Raw genomic sequence first — 21,740 nt, 5'->3', positions numbered from 1 at the left:
TCAGTTGGGAGAGGACGGCCCCAATTCCATGGTCGGAGGCATCAGTCTGGACGATGAACTCCCGGCTGTAGTCGGGAGCCTGGAGTACAGGGGCGGTGCACATGGCGGCCTTCAGCTTCTCGAAGGCCGCTTGACAGTCGGGAGTCCAGTCGACTCTTTTTGGCTGGTTTCTGGATGTAAGTGTCGTGAGGGGCCCCACAAGGCTGCCATAGTCCTTCACAAACCGCCGGTAGTATCCGGTGAGCCCCAAGAAGGCTCGGACCTCGGTTTGGGTTATGGGGGGCTGCCAGGACTGTATGGCAGCGATCTTGAGCTGAAGGGGGGCCACCAGACCGCTTCCCACTTGGTGTCCGAGGTAGGTCACGGACCCCTGGCCAATCTGGCATTTGCTGGCCTTGATTGTGAGGCCGGCTTGTTGGAGGGCCTGCAGGACCTCCCGGAGGTGGCGGAGGTGGTCTGACCAGTGGCGGCTATACACAGCAATATCGTCCAGGTAGGCGGCGCTGAACTCTTCGAGGCCCGCCAATACCTGGTTCACAAGTCGTTGAAAGGTTGCTGGAGCGTTTTTCATGCCGAATGGCATCACTTTGAAATGGTAGTGGCCATCCAGGGTGGAGAAAGCGGATCGTTCTTGGGCCCTGGGGGTGAGGCCGATCTGCCAGTAGCCCGCTGTCAGGTCGAAGATGCTGAGGTAGCGGGCAGCCCCCATGCGGTCGATCAGTTCATCTGCTCGGGGAATGGGGTGAGCGTCGGTTCGGGTGACAGCGTTCAGACCCCGATAGTCGATGCAGAATCGTAGCTCAGGGGTGGTGCCTGGGGCAGCAGCCTTGGGGACCAGCACGACTGGGCTGGCCCAGGGGCTGTCCGAGGGTTCGATGACTCCGAGTGTGAGCATTTTCGACACTTCTTCTTGGATTCAGGCACGTACCCGATCTGGTACGCGGTACACCCGATGTCTGATAGGGGGACTGTCCCCAGTGTCCACGTCGTGCAAGCACCAGGGGGTGACCCCTGGGGTGAGGGAAAATAGGGGTGCAAATTGCAGCAGGAGGGCCCGACAGTCTTGGCGCTGCTCCGGGGTTAGGGCATCTGAGAGTCGGACCCCGTCTACTGAGCCATCTTTTTCACGGGTCCTCAGTAGGTCAGGGAGGGGCTCGGAGTCTTCTTCCGCTCCACTGTCTGTAGCCATCAGTAGGCTGAGCTCCGAGCGCACAAAGTGGGGTTTGAGTCTGTTGGCGTGGAGGACCCGGAGGGGGTTCCGGGGAGATTCCATGTCGATGAGATAGGTGACGGGGCTCTCGCGCTCGACCACTTTGAAGGGCCCCGTCCACTTGTCCTGCAAGGCACAAGGTTCGGTGGGGGACATCACCCATACCTGCTGGCCAGGTTCGAACTCTATGGAGGAGGCGTTCTGATCGTACCATTTCTTCATGTCCTCCTGACTGGCCTCAAGATTGGCTTTGGCGATCTCTCTGAATCGTCTGGTCTGATTGCGTAGGGTCAGGAGGTACTTGTAGACGTCTGGAGGGGTTTTCAGGGGGGCCATCTCCCAACCTTCTTTGACTAGGCTGAGGGGCCCTCGAACAGGGTGTCCGTACAAGAGTTCGAAGGGGCTGAAGCCGAGGGACTTCTGGGGGACTTCTCGGTAGGCGAAGAGGAGGCACGGGAGTAGCACATCCCACTGGCGGCGGAGGGGCTCTTCCAACCCCATAATCATTCCCTTGAGTGTGCGGTTGAACCGCTCAACCAGTCCGTTTCCTTGCGGGTGGTAGGGGGTTGTGAATCGGTAGGTGACCCCGCACTTCTGCCAGAGGGATTTCATATATTTTGAAATAAAGTTCGTGCCTCTGTCGCTGACGACTTCCCGGGGGAAGCCCACCCGGGAGAAGATCCCCATTAAGGCTCGGCCGACCACCGGTGCTGTTACAGTTCGAAGGGGGACGGCCTCGGGATAGCGGGTGGCGTGGTCCACCAGTACCAGGATGAATCGATGCCCTTGTGCTGTTCGGGGGTCCAGGGGCCCCACAATGTCTATTCCCACCTTTTCGAACGGGGTGGTAACAACCGGGAAGGGTTGCAGGGGTGCCTTGAGTTTGCGGCCGCTCTTCCCGCTGGCCTGACAAGTGGGGCAGGACCGGCAGTGGTTGAGGACGTCATTTCTCATTTTTGGCCAGTAAAAGTGGGTCACCAGGCGGTTGTAGGTTTTGTTATGTCCCAAGTGTCCAGCCAGGGGGACATCGTGGGCCAAGTTCAACAGGAAGTCTCTAAAGCGGAGGGGCACCACCAACACTCGACTGGCCCCCAACTCCGCGATTCTTTGTTCGCTGTACAATAGGTCATTGTCCCAATAGATCAAGTGGGCCCCGGGGGTATCTCCCGAGCTCTGGGCGAGGGCTTGCTGTCGTAGTCCCTCGAGGGAGGGGCAGGTCCTTTGCTCTTGACGGAATTGTTCCTGGGTGGGTCCCCCTTCTTGACGCCACTGAGCCAGGTCTAGAAGGTCCTGGGGCTGAGCGAGCCCTTCTTGGGTTTGTCCCGGGAGGTCGGCGTGGTCGGCGTCCCCCACTGGAGCTATCGGAGGAGGAGGTGCTGGCCATTCGGGTTCTTCGGGTTGGGGGAGGGCGCGGGCTGCCATGGACCGGGTGGTTACGCACGCCCAGTCCGGGAGGCCCAACATCCCCAGGTGCTCTCTTCTTTCCACGACGGCCCACGGGGAACTCTCGAGATCGTTCCCCAGGAGACAGTCCACGGGGGCATCATCGCGGACCGTCACCTTCAGCATGCCGGATACTCCTCCCCATTCGAATGGGACGCAGGCCATCCGACACAGGCTCTCGGAATTGTCGGCTGAACGGACGGGGCAGAGAACGTTCGGTAGGATTTGTTCCGGGGTCACCAGGTGACAGCGGACGGCCGTCACACTGGCCCCCGTGTCACGTAGGGCTTCAGCCTTGCGCCCATTTATGTTCACCCACTGACTGTATTTTCTGGTGTTGGCGGGTAGGGGAGCCCGCGGGATCATGTCTCTTCCCCCTAGGCACGCCAGGACCATGGCGGCCGGTTCCCACTCTTGTTGCTCCTGTTCATATTCTTCATGCTCTTCGGAGACTTGCTCTTCTCCTAGGGCGGCGGCAGCTACCTGGCGGGGCCCCGGAGTCTGGTTCTTTGGGCAGTTCGGGTCATTGGCGTAGTGACCGACTCGCTGGCATCGGTGACAAGTGACATTGGCTCTGAATCCCGGGCGCATCGGGGGGTTGCCCCGGCCGGCCGGGGGCGGGGTGCTGGTAGCGGGAGCGGCCGGGACGGCGTCTTTCCCCCGGCCCTGGCCTCCTCCTCCTCCTCGGGGACGGTGATGACCTTGGTTGTTCCTGTTCTGCTCGTTCGGCCCACCCCGGCCCACTCGGGTGCTTTCCCATCGGTCAGCCTCGGCGGCGAGCTACCGTGGATCAGTCAATTTACTGTCGAGGAGGTGCTGCCTGAGCTCGACGAAGCAGTTGTTGGAGAGGTGCTCCCACACGATGAGGTTAAAAAGCTGCTCGTAGGTCGTTACGCGGCTCCCCTTTATCCATCCCTCTAAGGCTCGGCTGAAATAGTTTACATATTCCACCCAAGTTGTACCCGGGATTCGGGTGCAGTCGCGGAACCTCTGGCGGTACATTTCGGGTGTCAGCCCATATCGAGTGAGGAGGGCGGCCTTCTTGTGGTCATAGGACGTCATTTGATGGTCCGGGAGCTGTAACAGGGCATCGCGGCCTTCATTGACGAACCTCCCCCATAGACCGGCTCCCCAGTCACTTCGATCGATCCGGTGGGAGGTCATGGCGATCTCGTAGGCCTTGAACCACTGTTGTATGTCGTCGTTTCGGTAATACTCTCGGACGACATCTTTGGGAATGTGGACCTTTGGTTCTGTAGCTCCTGGGGTGCGCGGTGGCTCGGGCACCCCCAGGTCTTTGTTTTGCTTCTGTAGTTCTATCTCTGCCAGTTTGCGCTCGTGTTCGTATGCCAGTCTTTTTTCTTCGAGCTCTCTTTGTCTTTGCTTTTCTTCCCGCTCTTCTCGGAACCGTAAGTGTTCTAGGTTCATTTTTTGGTCCGCTAGTTTTAGTTCTCCATCCAACTTGAGCCGTGCCAACTCTAATTCGTGCAGTCTGCTTTTTTCTCGCTCTTGGATCTCTTCCCGGGAGAGACCCGCTCTCCTTTCTTCGGAAGGAGCGGTGCTCGTCTCCGGTGCTTCGATGTGTTGGTCCCGGGGACCGGCGGTATTTGCTTCCGCCCACGATTCTAGGGCGTGTTTAAAGTCATCTTTTGTGCTCAGACCGGTGGTAGCAATGCCCAGTTCCATACAAAATTGTTTTAATTCTCGATGGCTGTACTCCTCCAGTTTTTCCATTTGGAATTTCTCTGTAGATCCGCTCTCTTGGGTCGACATTGTGGTTTAGTCGTGGGGTGAGTTGCTTTCTGTACGATTACGCCTTGGTTCGGATCGCGCCGCTGGCCACCAATGTTAGACGGGGACCGGGAGGGTCGGCCGAGGACAAGGGGAGAGGCCTCCGGTGAGGGCCGTCTCCAGCGATCGTACAGACAAGTAACTTCCCCCCCACAGATGGACACCACACAAGGATAAGGTTCACGTTCTTTATAAACAATTCTTGATGTACGATGATACGATACAATGGAAGCAGGACACGATGATCCTCTTAATTCTAGTCTCTTGACAGGGAAAGGGGTAGCGGGACAGTCTTAGTTACCAATCTGGTACTGCGATGCGATGATGGTAGCTCACAATCCTCGAGCTCGGCGTTCGAGAGGGACGGGCCGCGGCAGCGCCAGCAGGTCCTGAGGTGGTCGTAGATAGGAACGGGCCGCGGCAGCGCCAGCAGGTCCCGGCGAGGACGAAGGTTGCAAGAAGGCCGCGGCAGCGCCAGCAGGTCCAACGAGGATGAAGGTTGCAGAAGGCTGCGGCAGCGCCAGCAGGCAGGACGATAGTTCACAAGGCAGGGCTGCGGCAGCGCCAGCAGTCCGTCAAGGATGAGTTCTTCACGGTGTCTCTCGACTCCAAGATACAACTGCCTTCCTGCTCTGGAGCTGCCTCAGTTATAGGTCTGGCCCCCTTTGATGTCCGGACCCTCGCACTTGGAGGTCGGGAGGTCCGGGATGAGGGAGTCCGGACACCCAGCAGGGGGGTGGAGCCAGCGCCCGGGGAGGCTGGGGGCGATCGGCACCTGGCGGGGGAGAGCCATCGACACTTCTTCCTCCCATTGACCTGCCAAGTGGTCCGTTCACCTCCTGGGTGGATGGTGGTGCCGGGATGTCGGGGCCTGGTAAGGCCCAGGGTTGGGGTCGAGCTGAGGCCATGCGGCCTCGTGGTGCAGTGTCTAAGATGGCGGCTGGGCCGGGCAATGGTGCTGACGGTGGCCCGGGCCAGTGATACAGAGATGTCCGGGAGCAGGAGTCCCGTAGGGGACGGTTTGCGGGTTGCTTCTGTGGGTAGCGCCTGGAGAGCCGGTGTCCGGGCCCTGTCATGCAGGGAGGGAGCGAGCCCTTCATGTGGCCTGTCCAACAATCCCCTTTTTAGATAGTACAGCAGGAGAAACTCATTCCAACAATTCTACTTAATTATTTTCAGCTTTGACCATTTACTCCAACTTGTCATATAATTCCTTTTCTTATGGATGCCCCCTGAGTTTGTATTTTATAGGAGCAGTGTAACATTTGCAAATAGGCTTGTACAGGTAAACCTTAAGCTTTTCCATCATGCCTGAAAATACTCCTGAAATGTCTCTCTGATGGCTACTTCTGAATCTTTATCAGCTTCCCTGGCATTGGCCAAGGTCTGTTTGGAGGTTAGAAAACTCCTTTACCTTGTTCCTCCACTCATCCCTCCGTTCTAGAACACATTAATTTCTGTGGAGGTTCAAATAGCATTATGGAGGACAATAGAGCAAATTAAGGAAAGGTACAAAGTAGCCTAAATCCCACAATCAATATGCAGTATGATAAAACGGCAGTGCAGTATGATATTGACACAATCACGCACGCATATGGAATAAGATAAAATAGCAATATGGTAATGGCACTGTACATCCAACAGAGGGTATATGTAGAGGTGCTTGGAAAAAAGTAATGATGAAATCATGGTATAAGTTTTGAATGTTTTGCACAGTAGAATCAATGAGTGCACATTGGAGCAAAGATGTGCAAGGCACAATTATAATAATGCTGGGTATATTGAATTTGCTTGTGTATTCTAGCAGGCAACAAACAGTGAATCCATAAATGTAGTATTTATATATTGATGCAGAAAATTCTTAAATCCTTCCTAGAAGTCACAGATGATGTCCAATGCAATGCTAATTTATTAGTGTCTTGCATGCGTATCACAGTAGGCAACATACGTGAGGGATCTGGATCATTGTAGAATCAGTGCGCCACTTTGAAATGGCCACCGCTCTGACAGGAAAATTATCTTGAGGCTTGTGGATGTAGAACCGCCTCCTGTAAAGTACTGCTTCCTGAAGTGAACTCTTCCCTAGTCTTTCAACTAGAAAAGCAGGAGTAGATGGCTCGGATAAAGACGGAGGCTCTAGCTCAAGCCGCTAACTCCGGAAGGGCAGGGAGCGAGGCTCCAAATGTGGGATAGCACAGGGAGCACCGAGTGCAGTAATGTTCCTCAGAGCGGTAGAAGAATAATAAGCTCAGGACACTCAGATATCTGGCCAGGAGTATGAGATATAACAATCCTTGTCATGAAATATATTGTGTTCTACTCAGCAAAGGAGGCCATCAATACCCTAAGACTGATACCCTGCGGAAGCCGTCGAACAGGAGGAAAAACAAAGGCTTGATAGGTGCACACAGTGGTCAAATGGTGCTCACTCACAGTAGTAAGTTGCGTTAGTTAGGGCTAACTCATCTCTAAATGTGGTAACGGGGCACACAAAGTCATCAGATGTATATTATTTGAATAGGTTTGTTAGGTTATGTAATGCAGCACTTTGACTACCACCAACATTGAGCAACTGTCATTAACGGACTTTGAATGTCCAGCATGAAGTTCTGATGGTACATACTAAATATAAAAGGACAGGGAAAGAAAGGAATTGTGCATAGGATAGCAGTTACACCATGTGCTGCATGCAAAGAATATAGCAGAAGGGCAGAGTACAGACCATAATTACAACTGGAAAACAGGAACTGGGACTGTTTTTGTTCTTATTTGGTTATCTGAAATGAAGTGATAAACAGAAAGGAGCTATTTATGGCAAATCGTTTATTTTTTAATTCAATAGTTCAATACAGGTAAAATAAAAAGGTTTCCATGTTACTACTCATTCTGAGCTACAGCCTTTCTGAGCTACAGCCTAAACCAGGGTCAGATATCAATAAGTCGCAGCAATGCCAATAGGCCTGGTTTCTAGCAAAAATGCATTTTCAGTCATTGATGAGTTTAAGCACTCAATAAATCAACATACATGTACTGTGTCACTTATCGTTATGCTTGCTCTTACAAACTGAAATCTAATTCTCTAAATAACGGATTCCAATCTCCTTTTGTACATTCTATATTCGTAAAGGACTGAATAACGCTATGTTATTGTAAAATTGCCTTTGATATGTATAAAAAAAGTTTGAGAAACAATAGGAATCCTCCTCTACCAATAACAATTATATAGTTATTTTGGTATAATCTTTCTCATAATGTATCCTGCTAGAGCTATTCTCCTTTATGTACTTAAACTTCTTGGGCATATGTTTGCAATGCAAACATCTAAATAAACATAAAACCAGGAGGCCATCTTCAGTGGTATTGTTGAACTTTCCCCTCTCTGCATGGTCAACCCCAATTTGTTTGCCTTCACCTCTCCTATTTTCTGAATTTCGTTTTTGTTGGATTTAGGCCTCTGGGCACTTTACCACTGCTGACCAGTGCTAAATTGCTTGTGCTCGCTCCCTAAAACTTGCTAAAATTGGCTTACACCTGAAGCCTAAAATGGCATAGTAATGATTCTAAAAGTACACACATTCGACTCTCAGGATTTGTCTCAGGGAGTACCCAACGCCTAGATCCTTGCTACTATGGTAATCTGTGAGATTCTTGTAGTATAAATACCTTTTTACAAGCTTTAACACAATGTAATGGCAACCCATCCTTAAACTCCTATTTGCTTTAATATATTATTTTTTCATAATAAATGTGTGAAGTCTGGTGAGTTTATCTTAACTTCTCATAATAAACAGATCCGGCCTATAGCCTTGATCAATTGGTTGCCAATCACCAAAGTAAGTCCTGCTGTGTTGAGCCTAAGCTTTCCCCAAGGCTGCAAGTGCAATACAAGCACTCTTTTTTTTATCGGAAGCTCATAGCTTTTGCCTAATCAAAATTTGTCCTCAAGGGCACAAACATTTAGGCTAAGCCAAAACCCCGTTCTGAGCAGTCTTCTTAACGCAACTTTTTTGTTGATCACATAAGGCCTGATTACGGCTTGGCTGTCTAGCAAGGCCTAAAATGCAGCATCAACTGTTTGTGTTTAATTCTTTTAGCCAGGCAAAATAAGGGTTTGGTTATAACAGGTATTTGATTAAATCTGCCCTTTTTTAGGTCGAGCCTGGGCAGGGCATGCGAGCTCTGCAAGGCATGCTGTATTAACGTATGGACGTGAAGCTCTGCCCAGTTTTTTCGTTGGCTTGTGTCATTGTCCATTGTAAACTGCGGCTTTTCATTAGTCAATAGGCTTGGTAGTCCCTCCTTTGTAATACCTTTTCCCATTTTATAACCTCCAATGAGGACACCCCCTGTTACAGCCTCTGAGTACTATTTTCTCAAAGAGATTTGTTCTGCCTGCTCATGCTGGCAGGAAAAGCAGGACATACTCTCTCCTAACGCATTTACGATGCAATAGGACTCACAGTAAATGCGAGAACTATTGAATTGCAAATGCTTGTGTTTTTTTTGTAAGAAGACTTTTTTTATTGCAATACATGGTCCTCTCACAAACACATGCGTAGCCTACTCGCCGGTGCTTCCTGTGCTGATAGAAAGGGTTAACTCTCTGTGCCCTCCGCAACCTTGCCTTTGTATGTTTTGGTACATTGTTTTCCTCATCCATGACTTATTCACAGCCCTTTCTTACAAATTGAAGAGCTGTTACTGCATTAAAAAATTTTTTTTTGTTAAAGTAACATGTTTTTCAGTGCTTATTTGTTGTTGAAAAAGCAGCTTGGCTTTCTATCTAATTTCTTATTTAGGCTTGAAGAGTTTCTTTGTTTTCAATAGGACTTAACTTCTACATCCAAACAACCTCCATGAATGCCAGTCACAGCAATGACAGAGATCTTTAAGGCTATACTAATTCTCTCTATAGACCAGCATGGCTGTCTCCATTCTTAACACAGTTACAGACTTTTTAACCCTTTCTTGCCACTCCAGACTCCCTGACTCTAATTTGGTTTTTGTTTGGGTGGAAAAACAACGTTACTCCAGATGGGTTAAAAGGTTAAATGTGTATTTAACATGTAAGCTGATTGTAAGGCTCTTACACCTTTGTGTTTTTAGGTCTCCGCTAGCGTTGCTGCGCATATGCGCAGCTCGCTCTGCGAGATTCTATGTTTTTCAGTAGCTTTCAGTAACAGGCTTTAAGCCCCGTCCCTCTTTTCCATTGGTCGGCGTCACCGTTAATGCTAAATGGTGGCCAGTCATTGTAAACATGGCCCCATAAAGTTAACAAACCTTTTACTTCAGAAGGAAAGCAAGTGAACCCGTCCAAGTGAGTGGGCCGTTTCAAACAGAGAAAAGTCTTTGTCATAACCGCGGCTGCCTGGCGAGCGCTTGCTGTTTCCAATGCTCCTCAAATACTTTATCCAGTGTATCCTCTATGAAGCATGTCCTCTTCCCTGTCATCGTGTCTCCGGCAGCCCAGCTACGTTCCTCGGCAGCTAGTTCTCCCTTTCTTCTGTTCAGCGTGCCCCGAACTTCACAGCGTGCCCTTCGCTCCAGCCTCTATCCAACTTGCCCTTTCCACTTCCTCTCCATAGCCATGCCCTCTACTCATGTCCCCCTGCTTGCCGGCTCTCTCTGTCAATCTGTCATGCCGTCGTGTCCCTAGCAAGCATGTCCATTCCGGTCTCGTACAGCTTGCCCTCGTCTCGCCGAGTACCCACAATGCCCACTCCCATTTGCACATACACTCCCTGATTTTTTTCTGCAAAGTATTTGCGGTTATTCATTTTTTGGGGAGTTTTATATAGTACTCCGTATTGCCTTTCCGTGAATTCAGAGTGCTGCCCAATTCCAAATAATCACACGGAATATACGCATATCTATTATTACACGCTTCCTCTTACGGGATACTTTTTTTTTTTTTACTTGAACATCTTTTCTGTGTTGCCGAAGCTTTTGCCCTTTTTTTATCCCTTCTTGCATGACTGTTATGTCTTCCAGCTGTATGGTCGTCAGTTTGGCGTGCAGTGCAGAACCCCCTGGCTTTGCTGGAGCGCCCACTGGGAATAACCATGTTTCTTTCGCTATGACATGTTGCATTCTGTTATGAAGTAGATAAACAATAGCCTGGGATGACTTGAGGTCTCCTCTGAATGAGTGAGGTTCCTGGGCATATAGAATCTTTTTGAAGAGGGTTGCAATCAATACAACTTAAAATAATTACTAGAAAATATGAGTTTTTTTTACGAAAACTTCTGTAACTTTGCACCTTATGTTGCAAATGCAAAACAATTAAATTACTAACTACTACGTTTTACGATGGACTGACTCTTCTACTTTCCTGGAATATCGAAGTAATTCCATTGTAATTCACAGGAGGTACAAGGTTTTTGCCAACCCAAAGGTGAAATGATTATTTTCCGTCAGCACCCATATCAGTGGACTCATAATTGCTGCTTGGTATTTGGCTAGCTGAAGCTGCCCTAGACCTGATCCTAGTATCACTTTGCCATGAACTGCTTTCTGGTAAGCAGATCCAGGACGTCAGGACATGAAAGGGGAGAGCTCTTGGGGTTGGCAGTCTGCTGGAGTCATGTGACAGTGGGGGAGTCACTGAGGACTACTGAACAGCCGGATTCGACCCGCCTCTCAACTCATTTTGCTTTCCATGTATGTTAACGTCTTACTCTGGCTTCTTGAGCATAATTTATATACACAATAGTTAAACTGAAGTTAAATTGAGGGTTTAGGTGCCCCTGAGTTTGTAGAATTGATTGTGAACATCTCAATGCATGCAGTCTGAGCGCATACAGTCAGCAGCACCCCACACCACTCAGGGTGCTCGTACACAGAGATCAACAAGACAAGAATGCATTCAAAACCGAATCCACATTCATAGAAGCAAGGAGACTCACGTCTACTTAATACAGGATGGAACACAGCATTGCACAACAAACCTCTTTCTCACAACCCCAAGCCCTTCCCTCCTCCTTCTTTTCTCACCCATGGATTTAGTATAAGTCAAAAAACTGTTCCTGAAAGGAAATCCGAGACCCTATTTACATCACTTACAGTAAATAACAGATGATGTAAATATATATACTCGGGCACAGGCTATAGATATGCACAGGGCCGGACTGGAAACCACAACCAGCCCTGGCAAAGTGCTCGGCCGGCCCCACCTCCCCACTCGGAAGGGGGTGGGGCTTGCTGGTGGTGGTGGGGGGGCAATGAGGGGGAGAGGGGGGCCATCTCCAGCCGAGCACTTTGCCGGGCCGGTTTTCGGCCAATTTTGTTACAGGGCCGATTTTGCAGCTATGCTGCAAAAACGGCCCTGAAACAAAAACGGCCCCCAGGGGCCCAAAACCGGTCCCCACCTGTGCGCGCACCGGGGGATTGCCCGGTGCCCGCTATGGCCAGTCCGGGCCTGGATATGCATCACTGATAGAAACACAGACGTGAAAAGCAAGCACATAGAAACAAAGGCTGGTACTAAAGGTAAGGGTGCCACTGAGGTTGGAAACACTGCAGTATCCTGCTGGCCTCTCATTCTACTGATTGACAGCATAAATTATATGGATCGGTTGTTTCCACAACAAACGCACATTAGGTGAACTGCTGTACAGCCACCCAGCATCACTACCAAACTGCACAGTGAAAGCATGCAAGAACAGAGTGTTGTCCTATACCTCTTCCTTCTCAGAATGCATGACTGAATGTGCAAGACAGAGCCAAACAAGCATTTAAAATGCAATAGGTCTCGCCTTTGATTAACTTACAGCCATTTGCTTTGCTGATGGTATTGTATAGCAAAGCAAATGGCTTTAACTTGATCAAAGGCGGGACCTGTTGCATTTTCAATGCTTGTTTTTAAAACAAGAAAGGTCAGTCAAGACGTTTGGAGTGACGGCCGATTGATTACTTTGTATTTGTGTTTAGAAAGATAGCTAAGCTCTATGAAAGAGAAAATTAGCATAGCTGTGAAGATTGCTCTCCCCACCATGACCTGCATATGTGTGTTTTTTTGGTACGTGAACATTGTGTAGTCTGCTTTATAATCACTGGTTGCGAAGCTTCCCACCGGGACAAAAACCTACTTCCTAACCTGCTACATTATTGGCTGGGGAAGGCAAGCCACTTTTGCTGTTCTTTATTGTTACTCGATAGAGAAAGAATTACTGGGTGGCTGTTGCCAAGATGTAAAGGATCAAACTAAAACGTTGTGTTTCCATGCAATAAACAAAGTTCATTCTAAACACACCCAAAGCAACATTTACAATGGTATAACAAGTTGTAGCAATTTTTGGGCGACACATGATGCGCTAGGACACTACTCGGCGACATTTAAATCAAAATGCTTATACTTTATGCATGAACCAAATGTAATCTGCATACATAAAATTACAGTGTTAGTCTAATAAGATCTCCCTTCTCCAACAAATGACCTGTTCTCTGCCATTTGCTGGGTTGAACACTTTCCCTATTCATAGTGCAAGGTAAGAGAGCAGCATAGCTGTGATGCCAGATAACCATGGAAGGGAGAAAATGCATGTTTAAGTATTTGGGGAGTGCTCCAAAGGCAAAACATTTTTTGCCTTTGAAAAGTAAAACACTTTCCATTGTGTGAATGACTTTTTCATTACATTCACTTTTCTGTTAAGCTTTGGATGGTATATCATAGAAGAAAAGCACTTCTTTGCATAGCTACACAGTTTTTTATGAGCAGAGTTGCCTTCAAGCAAGTCATCTACGCAAAGCCGCTGCTCGCAACTGCACTCCAACAACACCAACAGGAGCACAGCACCACTTTAGCATCACTCAGCCCAAGCCCAGCACCAGCACAGTCCATTTCCGCACCAGCACACCACCTCAACACCACCTCTGCACCAGTGCAGCACCACCGCACTACCTCAGCATCAGCTCAGCACCTCCACCTTAGCATCAGAACAGCACCAGCACAGCATCACTCAGTGCCACCACAGCATAACTCAGCGCCACCTCAGCACCTGTGCAGCATTACCTAAGCATCACTCAACACCACTACTTCAGCACAGCACTACCTCCGCATCAGTGCACCACCTCCTTCACAGCACCAATTTAGCACCTGCCCAGCCCCACCACAGCATCAGCACAGCACCACCTCAGCTGCAACTCAGCACCAACGCATCACCAGTGCAGCATCACCTGAATATCACCAACGCATCACTCAGCACCACCTCAGCATCACTCAGCACCACCTCAGCATCACTCAGCACCACCTCAGCATCACTCAGCATTACCTCAACATCACTCAGCACCACCTCAACATCACTCAGCACCACCACAACATCACTCAGCACCACCTCAGCATCATGCAACACCACTTCAGCATCACTCAGCACCACCTGAGCATCCCTCAGCACCACCTCAGTATTACTCAGCACCACCTGAGCACCAGCACACCACCACCTCAGTATCACTCTGCACCACCTCAGTAACACTCAGCCCCACCTTAGGACCCACTTGCACAAGCACACCACCATCTCAATATCATTCGGCACCACCTCAGTATCACTCAGCACCACCTGAGCACCATCTTGCACAAGCACACCACCACTGCAGTATCACTCAGTGCCACTTCAGCACCAGTGCAGCATCACCCCAGCATCAGCATAGCATCAATGCAGCACCAACTCAGTCCCACCACGAAATCAGCACAGCACCACCTCAGCACCAGTGCAGCATAACCTCAAAACCAGCTCTGCATTACTTAGCACCACTTGAACACCAGCACCGCTCCACCAAAGTATCACTCAGCACAACCTCAGTATCATTTACTACCACCACAGCATCACTCGGCACCACCACAGCGTCACCCAGCAGTACTTCAGCACCACCTGAGCACCACCGCAGCACCACCTGAGCACTGCATCAGCACAGCACCATCTTAGCATCAGCACAGTACCACCTCCTTATCAGTGCACCACCACGACTAGTGCAGCACCTGCAGCACCAGTGGCGCACTACCTCAGCTGCAGTGCAGCACCTCGTTATCAGCACAGCACCATCTCAGTGTTAGCACGACACCACCTCCACATTAGTTCACAACCACCAGCGCAGCCCCACCTCAGCACCTGCGCAGCCCCACCTCAGCAGCAATTCAGAACCAACGCAGTACCACTTCAGCATCAGTGCAGCACCACCTCATCACAGAACTAACTCAGCATCCCTCAGCACCACCTGGGCACCAGTTCAGCTCCACCACCTCAGCATGACTCATCACCACAGAATCCCTCAGCACCACCTCAACATCACTCAGTACCATCTAAGTATCATTCAGCATCATCTGAGCATTACCTCCGAACCAGCACTCCACCACTTCAGCACCCCTTTGGTACCATTCAGGAGCACCTGAGCATCACCTCCGCCCTAGCTCCCCGCCACCTCAGCATCACTCCGCACCACCTGTCTGACCTCGGAATCTGGACTCTGTTGATTCTCCCGTAGTGTCCCTCAAGTGCTCCTATTGTAATTAAGGTACTATTTCCCAACCTCCACCGACTGTTGTTTATGTACCCCCCTCCCCCCATAACAAAAAAAAACTAAACAAGTAAGCATTAGAACATGCTGGGAAAAGTTACCAGCATTGCATGTACAAAAAAAACAAGAACACTTTTTTGTGTTAATTCTGTTTTTCTTAGGGTCGTTCAGGTGTATATAATGTTTTCTTGGTTATATAAAGGGTGACAGAAATGGTTATAACACTTTTTTCATTATAACTTTTAAACATGCTGCACAGCATTCACAATGCTCTACAACCCAGCTTAAAGGCATTAACAATGCCAATAGCTCTGTCTAAACACTTATAAGGTCCCAAAGGCGAGACCTATTAGCTACGCCAATGCTTGTTTGTTTGCTGGTTTGTCTGCAGGCAAAATTGGGCTAAGGCTGTGCAAATCAACTCAGCAGTCCTGCTAGAGAACACGTTGGTTTTACAGCCAGAAATCCTAAGCTACCTGACATCTCCAAACTGCAGTGAGCTGGTAATTTCACACCAGATGAAGAGCGCTGTGGAATTGCCACTTATGCACTTTGCCTGTTTATGTATAGATGAATGTGAACCATGGCTTTCGCTTTCACAAGGGCTGTGGCCTCAGTCAATAATTGTGGACTGGCCTTGCAAGTGTGGACTGTGGATGCTTACATTTATAGTATAGTTAAGGTCCAAGGTGACCTGACCTGGCTGTTAAGGATGGGCAGCTCATTGTGGACTAGGACAAAGGTTGATTTTTAGAAGGTTGCTCCTGTCTAAAATTAGATAGGGCACTTTGCGGTCCATAGTATTTATTAATTCAAGAATTCTCTCCATTGCCTTTTTTTCTGCTCGTATAGTCTGCAGATGTAACCGGAGTTGTTTGCGGTCTTACTCCAGTTGATCAAGCCAAAAGCCATGAATTAGGAACGCCTGCTGACATAGTTTAGGTTTGGGGCCTGGTCTAGCTAGATGGGTGTTGTATGGTCTTGATTTAATACTATAGCTTTAGTTTGGTCTTTTTCTAAATCTTTTGAGGTTGTTGTTGATTTTCCTTTATTATTGCATTTCAACCATACTTTATTCATGGTGCTAATTGGAGGGAGAACAGAGGTGTCTAATGTGGTTAGGTATTGTCATCAAATCTAATTAGACATTTATTGACCAGAATGTCATACGTGGGCTATACAGGTACACTTCAACGTCCTGCGTGGTGGAGCAAGGATGCCATAGGCCTGTTGCATGCAATGAAAATACGGCATCCCGCCAATGACTGTTGTCTGGGTAGTAAAATCCAGTGATAATCAAAGTTCAGTGCTTCCCTCGGACATCTGGGCCCTGGTACTGGCGCACGTGCTGCACCATCGATGGCTAAGCCCTTGATTTACACGTCAACAACTCCATGATCATGTACGGATGTAACGAGCACTCATTGCTCAACGGTGTTCAGATAAAAATGCCAGCTTTAAAAAAAATATTGATTACTGCCGATGTATCCTACGTTTGAGGCTGCAAATTGGGATCGAATCAGTGATAGGAAGTCCTTTGCTCAAGATCACACATTTGTTCAAATCAGAAAACTAAGTTTAGAATTCAGATCTGTTGAAATCTCACCCATCAAAGCACTCAATGGATATGCTTGTTTTGTTCTTTTTTTAAGCATGCACAATTCTTCCCAAGATTAAACACGTTCACGTGCACTGCCTGCAGGATAGACCGTGTTCTACAACATACCACGTGCACAAAATCTGAATTATTTGTCACCATAATTGCTCATTGGCCGGAGCTGCAGCCGCTGAAATGAGCCTCGGTGCATGTGCTGTGAGGTCTAAACGACTGCCTGTAAAGGTTCATTTGGATCCATGGCGCTTGGATATAAATTGAAAAGATCACAGCTTTGGGGAAAAGGCCTATACTGTAAAGGCCTTGCTGCATAGATTATGAACATCATAACTCAATCTTCTTTTTTTTCAAAACTACGGTCCTAATTGGACCCAATGGGGATCTCGCGCTTTGATCAGATCACAGTAGCTGTGACTTTACACTGGAAAATGTCACAACTGTGAAGGTTGATCACCTGTAGAGCTGGTCTTTTCTCTGATGCCATGTTCTGTTCTCGTTAGCATTATTCAAAGTTTAGTTGTTAATTAGCTTGACACTTCAATTATAATCTTCATCAATAAGCGCTGCCATGACTGCAGAGAACAGCTCGGTGCTAGAAAGAAATTACAGCTCACTTTTCAAAGTATACAGACCAGTGATAAGCTGCACTAGAAAGGGGACCCTTTTAGGGGTCTGTCTAATGTGCTCCCAAAATCATGCACAGTTTTTGTGTTTGGTAAGACAATACCTGCCAGTTTTGGGAAAAAAAGGATGGCTTCTGTTTAATTATCCTCTCACTCAGTTATGACGATGAGTTTGTGCAGACTTGTTTGATAGCTCTGTGTTAGTACTTACCTAAACACTTACCTTAAAACACGATATATTAGCATGCGTTGTAATAGCAAATTCTTTGTAATGGCATGCGTTGTAATAGCATGTGTTTTAATGACACATTTGTTGTAATAGTTGCGTTGTAAATGCATTACGTTATAATGCATGAGTTGTAATGGATGTTTTCCCTTTGTTAGCATACTTAGGCATTTCTATTAAAGGTGCATATGTAAACGGACTCAAGTGCATATGTTTTTAACCCATCCTATAGCCATTGTTTTTAAGGCACAAGTGATATTGGCTTGCCACGCTAAAATCAGACTGGAGAAAAAGCCCAAAGCCTCTCTTCTCACTACATGTGCTGTATAGCAATACTATGCACTTTTCTCCTTGGATGTCCTGCTCAGTGGCGAAATGCAAAATAATGGTTCTCTCTGCAGAATGTGACGGCCCCCAAGTCTCCCATATAGCTTGCGGGTTTCCTTGGACTGATTAAGATCCCCCTGCACTGCAGGGGTCTTGGTAACGCCCTTGGTTCTGCCCTTAGCATGAGTGGTGAGCAGTCAGCCATTACTATATCCGTTTAGCGCTGCCTGCTATTTAGGGGTCCCTTAGCACAACGTCCCATGGTTCCATTACAGATGCAGTGAGAGTCCTCCTGATTATATTGATAATGCAGAATTATTTCTTGGTCTAATTGTAAAGCTATGCCACTGGTCAGCTGCTCCTTCCTCCTCACTGTGATTGTCTCAAGGATCATGTGATGCTCAAAGGTTAGGCCATGCTGTTAAGGGGAGTTATCAGGGTATGCAAGTGATTCTGACAGGGCCTGAACAAATGGCCCCATAGTTGATGCTCTCTTTGAGTGCATTTTGAGCAGTAGACAAACGTCAATACTGTAGATCGGCCCTAAAGTACCCACCATCAGTTTATCTGTAAAATAATTAACGCTTATTTATATTAAGCAGGATGGGGAGAAAGCAAGCATAAACCAATTTGCATTAGCACTGTCTCGCCAACCCCCGCTTCCATTTCAATTAGCAGGGCAGCAGGTGCTCCGCGCGGCGACCGGGGATGAGCTCTCAAGATGGCGGACGTGCCCGCCACTGACCTGCCGACAGCGCGGCTGCAGCCTGCTGATTGAGTTCATACCTCTCTGCACCAATTTCCAAGGTGTTAATTTAACGGTTCTTTGTCATGCAGGTCTCGGCCTTGAAAAGTAAGCTGAAGAAGCAGTCGACAGCTACCGGAGACGGAGTCGCTCGGGCCTTCCTTCGAGCGCAAGCGGCACTCTTTGGCTCCTACAGAGATGCACTCAGATACAAACCTGTAAGCTTTTCATTATTTCACGTGGTCCATTTTGTTCTCAGCAACTATGTATGTAATTCAACTTCCAGTTGTCAGAGATTGAAAATAATGTGTGCGTTCACGATATCCCCATGATTTGTTAACTGAGAAATGTCCCTTCCAATAGACATTTTGAGTTGTCCAAGAACCAACCAAGAACATAGCGTTAAACACGTATCCAGCATTTCTTCTCTGTTAAACATGAGTCCACAATGGGAATGTATTTACCCAGTTCCTTGTTTATGAGTAAAATTGTATAAAGCTAGATTTATCTTTTGTGTGTGTTTTGCACAGTAAATGGTTGTGGGTAATAGGCCAAAGTGTCTCTTGACAAAATAATCTCAGCGGGGGACTTAATTTAGAGAGCAAGATCAAGATATGTACCAGTCTCAATTTAAAAAAAAAAGGACAAATATCCCCATCAAATGTGTCCAGAAGGGGCACTTACAAGTACTTCAGTTCTGTAACTAAGTGTCTCTAGGCAATATTGTGGGCTCCTTGGAGAAGCCGACTGAACACAATGCACAGAAATGTGATTTTTTAGGAGTCATGTTTCTGAACATGAAATGGAAAGGTTTATTATATCTTTGAGCCCACGGATAGAAAGCTGAGGCTTTCACGGGGGCAAGTGCCAAGAAAGATGCTTCTGTAGAATGTTTCAGGCATCACTTGGCTAGAGTTGTTGTGAACCTGGAGAGTCTTTCAAAGCATCCTGGCATCGCCAGTCCTCACTCTGGCTTGGCCTGGCACGTGAGAACCACACAGCTGACAGTGCTCCCCAGTCTTTTTGCTTATCCCGGTCAGAGGCATTTATTGGTGTGGTTCATTTGAATTTCACAAAAATAAGGAACTCCTAATAAATTAGTGGGGGTGGTATTAGAACATAAGATGGATAAGAACATGATTTTTAATTTCTGGGAAGTCTAAATCGGGTTATCCTGTTTGGTGGTTCATAAATAAGCGGGATGCAAGGGCGTGCTGTATCACTCATTCATGATCAATTATCCAAACTGACTTTGGGCAGGGCTATGGGCCTTCATATGGACTATTACCTTATCAATTGTGCTTCTGATCAATGATGACATTGACGTGAAACAGCAGATATTGCTCAATCTGAGAATACAACTGGCAGGTTCTGATGCTGTCGCATTCTGCGTGTACTCCTTGTATGGGTGATAGCCATGTTATTCATCTGATGTTGACAGAGGATCATGTGTGCTTCTAGCGGTACCCAATACCGCCAAGTGATTTGTGGTGTGTTTGAAGAACTGGAAACCTGACACACTTTGTGGTTCATAGACTCATTGTCTTTAGTGTAAAATGGGTGAGTGAGTGTATAATTTTGCACTCAACTTTACTTCTGGGAAGAATGTTGGGGTAACCACCCATTACACAAGCATATGTTTCCAGCTTTTTGGGGCCGGGCAAAGTGAACAGACTCTACCCTTTCACACAAATTGTATACTTGGATATCTGTGAAATCAATGAGTGGTTCTTGAATTGGTACATCTAGTGATATCAAATGCATCATTATTGACCCCATGTTTTATAAGGGGTACCATAGCTTGACATAAAGCTTGATCATCCTGGGAACACATTTATTATGGTGACAAAATGTCTTTGAGCTTAGAATGAAAATCAATTTTGATGATTTAAACTATTTGGACAAAGTAAAAGTATGACGTTTGATATTGCCTTGAAACTGTTAATTATGAAACATAGCACCACTATTTGGATAGGGAACATGCCAAGGTGAATATTTCTAACAGTGCATGGAATAAACCTTTTATAATAGACTGCATCTTGATGTATACAAAAATCGTCATTTGCCATTTTAACTGTATGTGTAGATAGAGAATGTTTACATTTAACTCCTACAGGATTGCATTCAAAGAGGAGGACATTAGGATGTTTACTGAATTTATTGAGGCACTCCATGGATTGAAACGTCTAGATGACACTGAAGAGAGAAGTGAAGAGGGACAAAGCATGGGGCAGAAGGATAGAGAACACACCCATAGGAATATGACCAGGCTCAGACACGCGTAGCTACAGCAAGACTTTTAAGGGCTTCTTTTTGATGGTGAATTGGAGTTTATTCTGCAGCTTTATGATATCAAAAGAGAAATTGACCCACAGATGTAGAGTTGGCTACGGAAAAAGTTGATGGTGAATAGATCAATGGTTTCTAAAGGAAATCTGGGAGGTGTAATGTGGGTCTTAAAATGTAATACCTATGCACTGATGAGTGCGGTTGAGGATATTGCATTGTACTAAACCTCGACAGAGGAGCCACTGAAAACGTCTGAGAATGTCTGAGATATGATTTTGAAACTTTTGCTGGCTAACCAACCTACTGTGAAGCCTCTCTCAAAAAAAGGTATTTTTAAGTGTAACTGAGAGTTAATGAGAGTGCTGGCTGCAGCAATGGTTGACCATGGTAGTAATGACGTTAGGAGCATGGTTCTTGATAATTTTGTGAATGCAGAAGGGAAGTATTTGCACTGGCACGTGAGGCTTACAGAATAATGGCTAATTTGGAGTCATTAAATTTAAGTCCACTCATCATATCAACATTTTCTTGCCCCCTTAAGGCTTTCAAGATCTCGGAGAAGAATTAATGGGAAACACTAACATTTAGATATGCTTGGAGATTTTCTACATTAGATTACAATAAAAGGCTGTGGCAATTTTACAATACAAGGAGGAATCACATAACTATTAAACAAAATAGAAGTTTTAGAGGGTTGCATGTCAGAAAAGTGTACACAGAAATATTGTCTGACTTAATTGTGTGCTCTAAACATCATTTACAAAACTTGCTTCAGTAGGTGTACATTTTTGTTATCGAGTCCGAAGAGGCAATAATTTTGTAGATGATATTTAGGACACAGTGGTTATATGAGGCAATATTCTGACAATATTTTGGTGCCATATCATTAGATTTCTTTGACAAAAGCCACAGATGACCCATGATACCTTCACAGTGGTGGAACTAGATCCTATCGTGGGGCC

General features: G+C 47.2%; 1 protein-coding gene across 2 annotated transcripts in view; it reads left to right on the top strand.

Annotated features, from left to right (window-relative positions):
• The window catches only part of DENND1B (DENN domain containing 1B), a 1,279,546-nt gene that overhangs the window by 926,273 nt on the left and 331,533 nt on the right, over positions 1 to 21,740 (top strand). For both annotated transcript variants that reach the window (XM_086954825.1, XM_086954820.1), the window contains one exon: positions 18,582 to 18,707. In XM_086954825.1, coding sequence (XP_086810951.1) covers positions 18,582 to 18,707 — 126 coding nt within the window. The remainder of the gene's footprint in view (positions 1 to 18,581; positions 18,708 to 21,740) is intronic.

Source organism: Lissotriton vulgaris, chromosome 1_1, assembly GCF_964263255.1.
Source record: "Lissotriton vulgaris chromosome 1_1, aLisVul1.2, whole genome shotgun sequence".
Lineage (NCBI taxonomy): Eukaryota > Metazoa > Chordata > Amphibia > Caudata > Salamandridae > Lissotriton > Lissotriton vulgaris.
The sequence above is the reverse complement of the archived record's forward strand: the minus strand, read 5'-3'. Positions and strand labels throughout refer to the sequence as shown.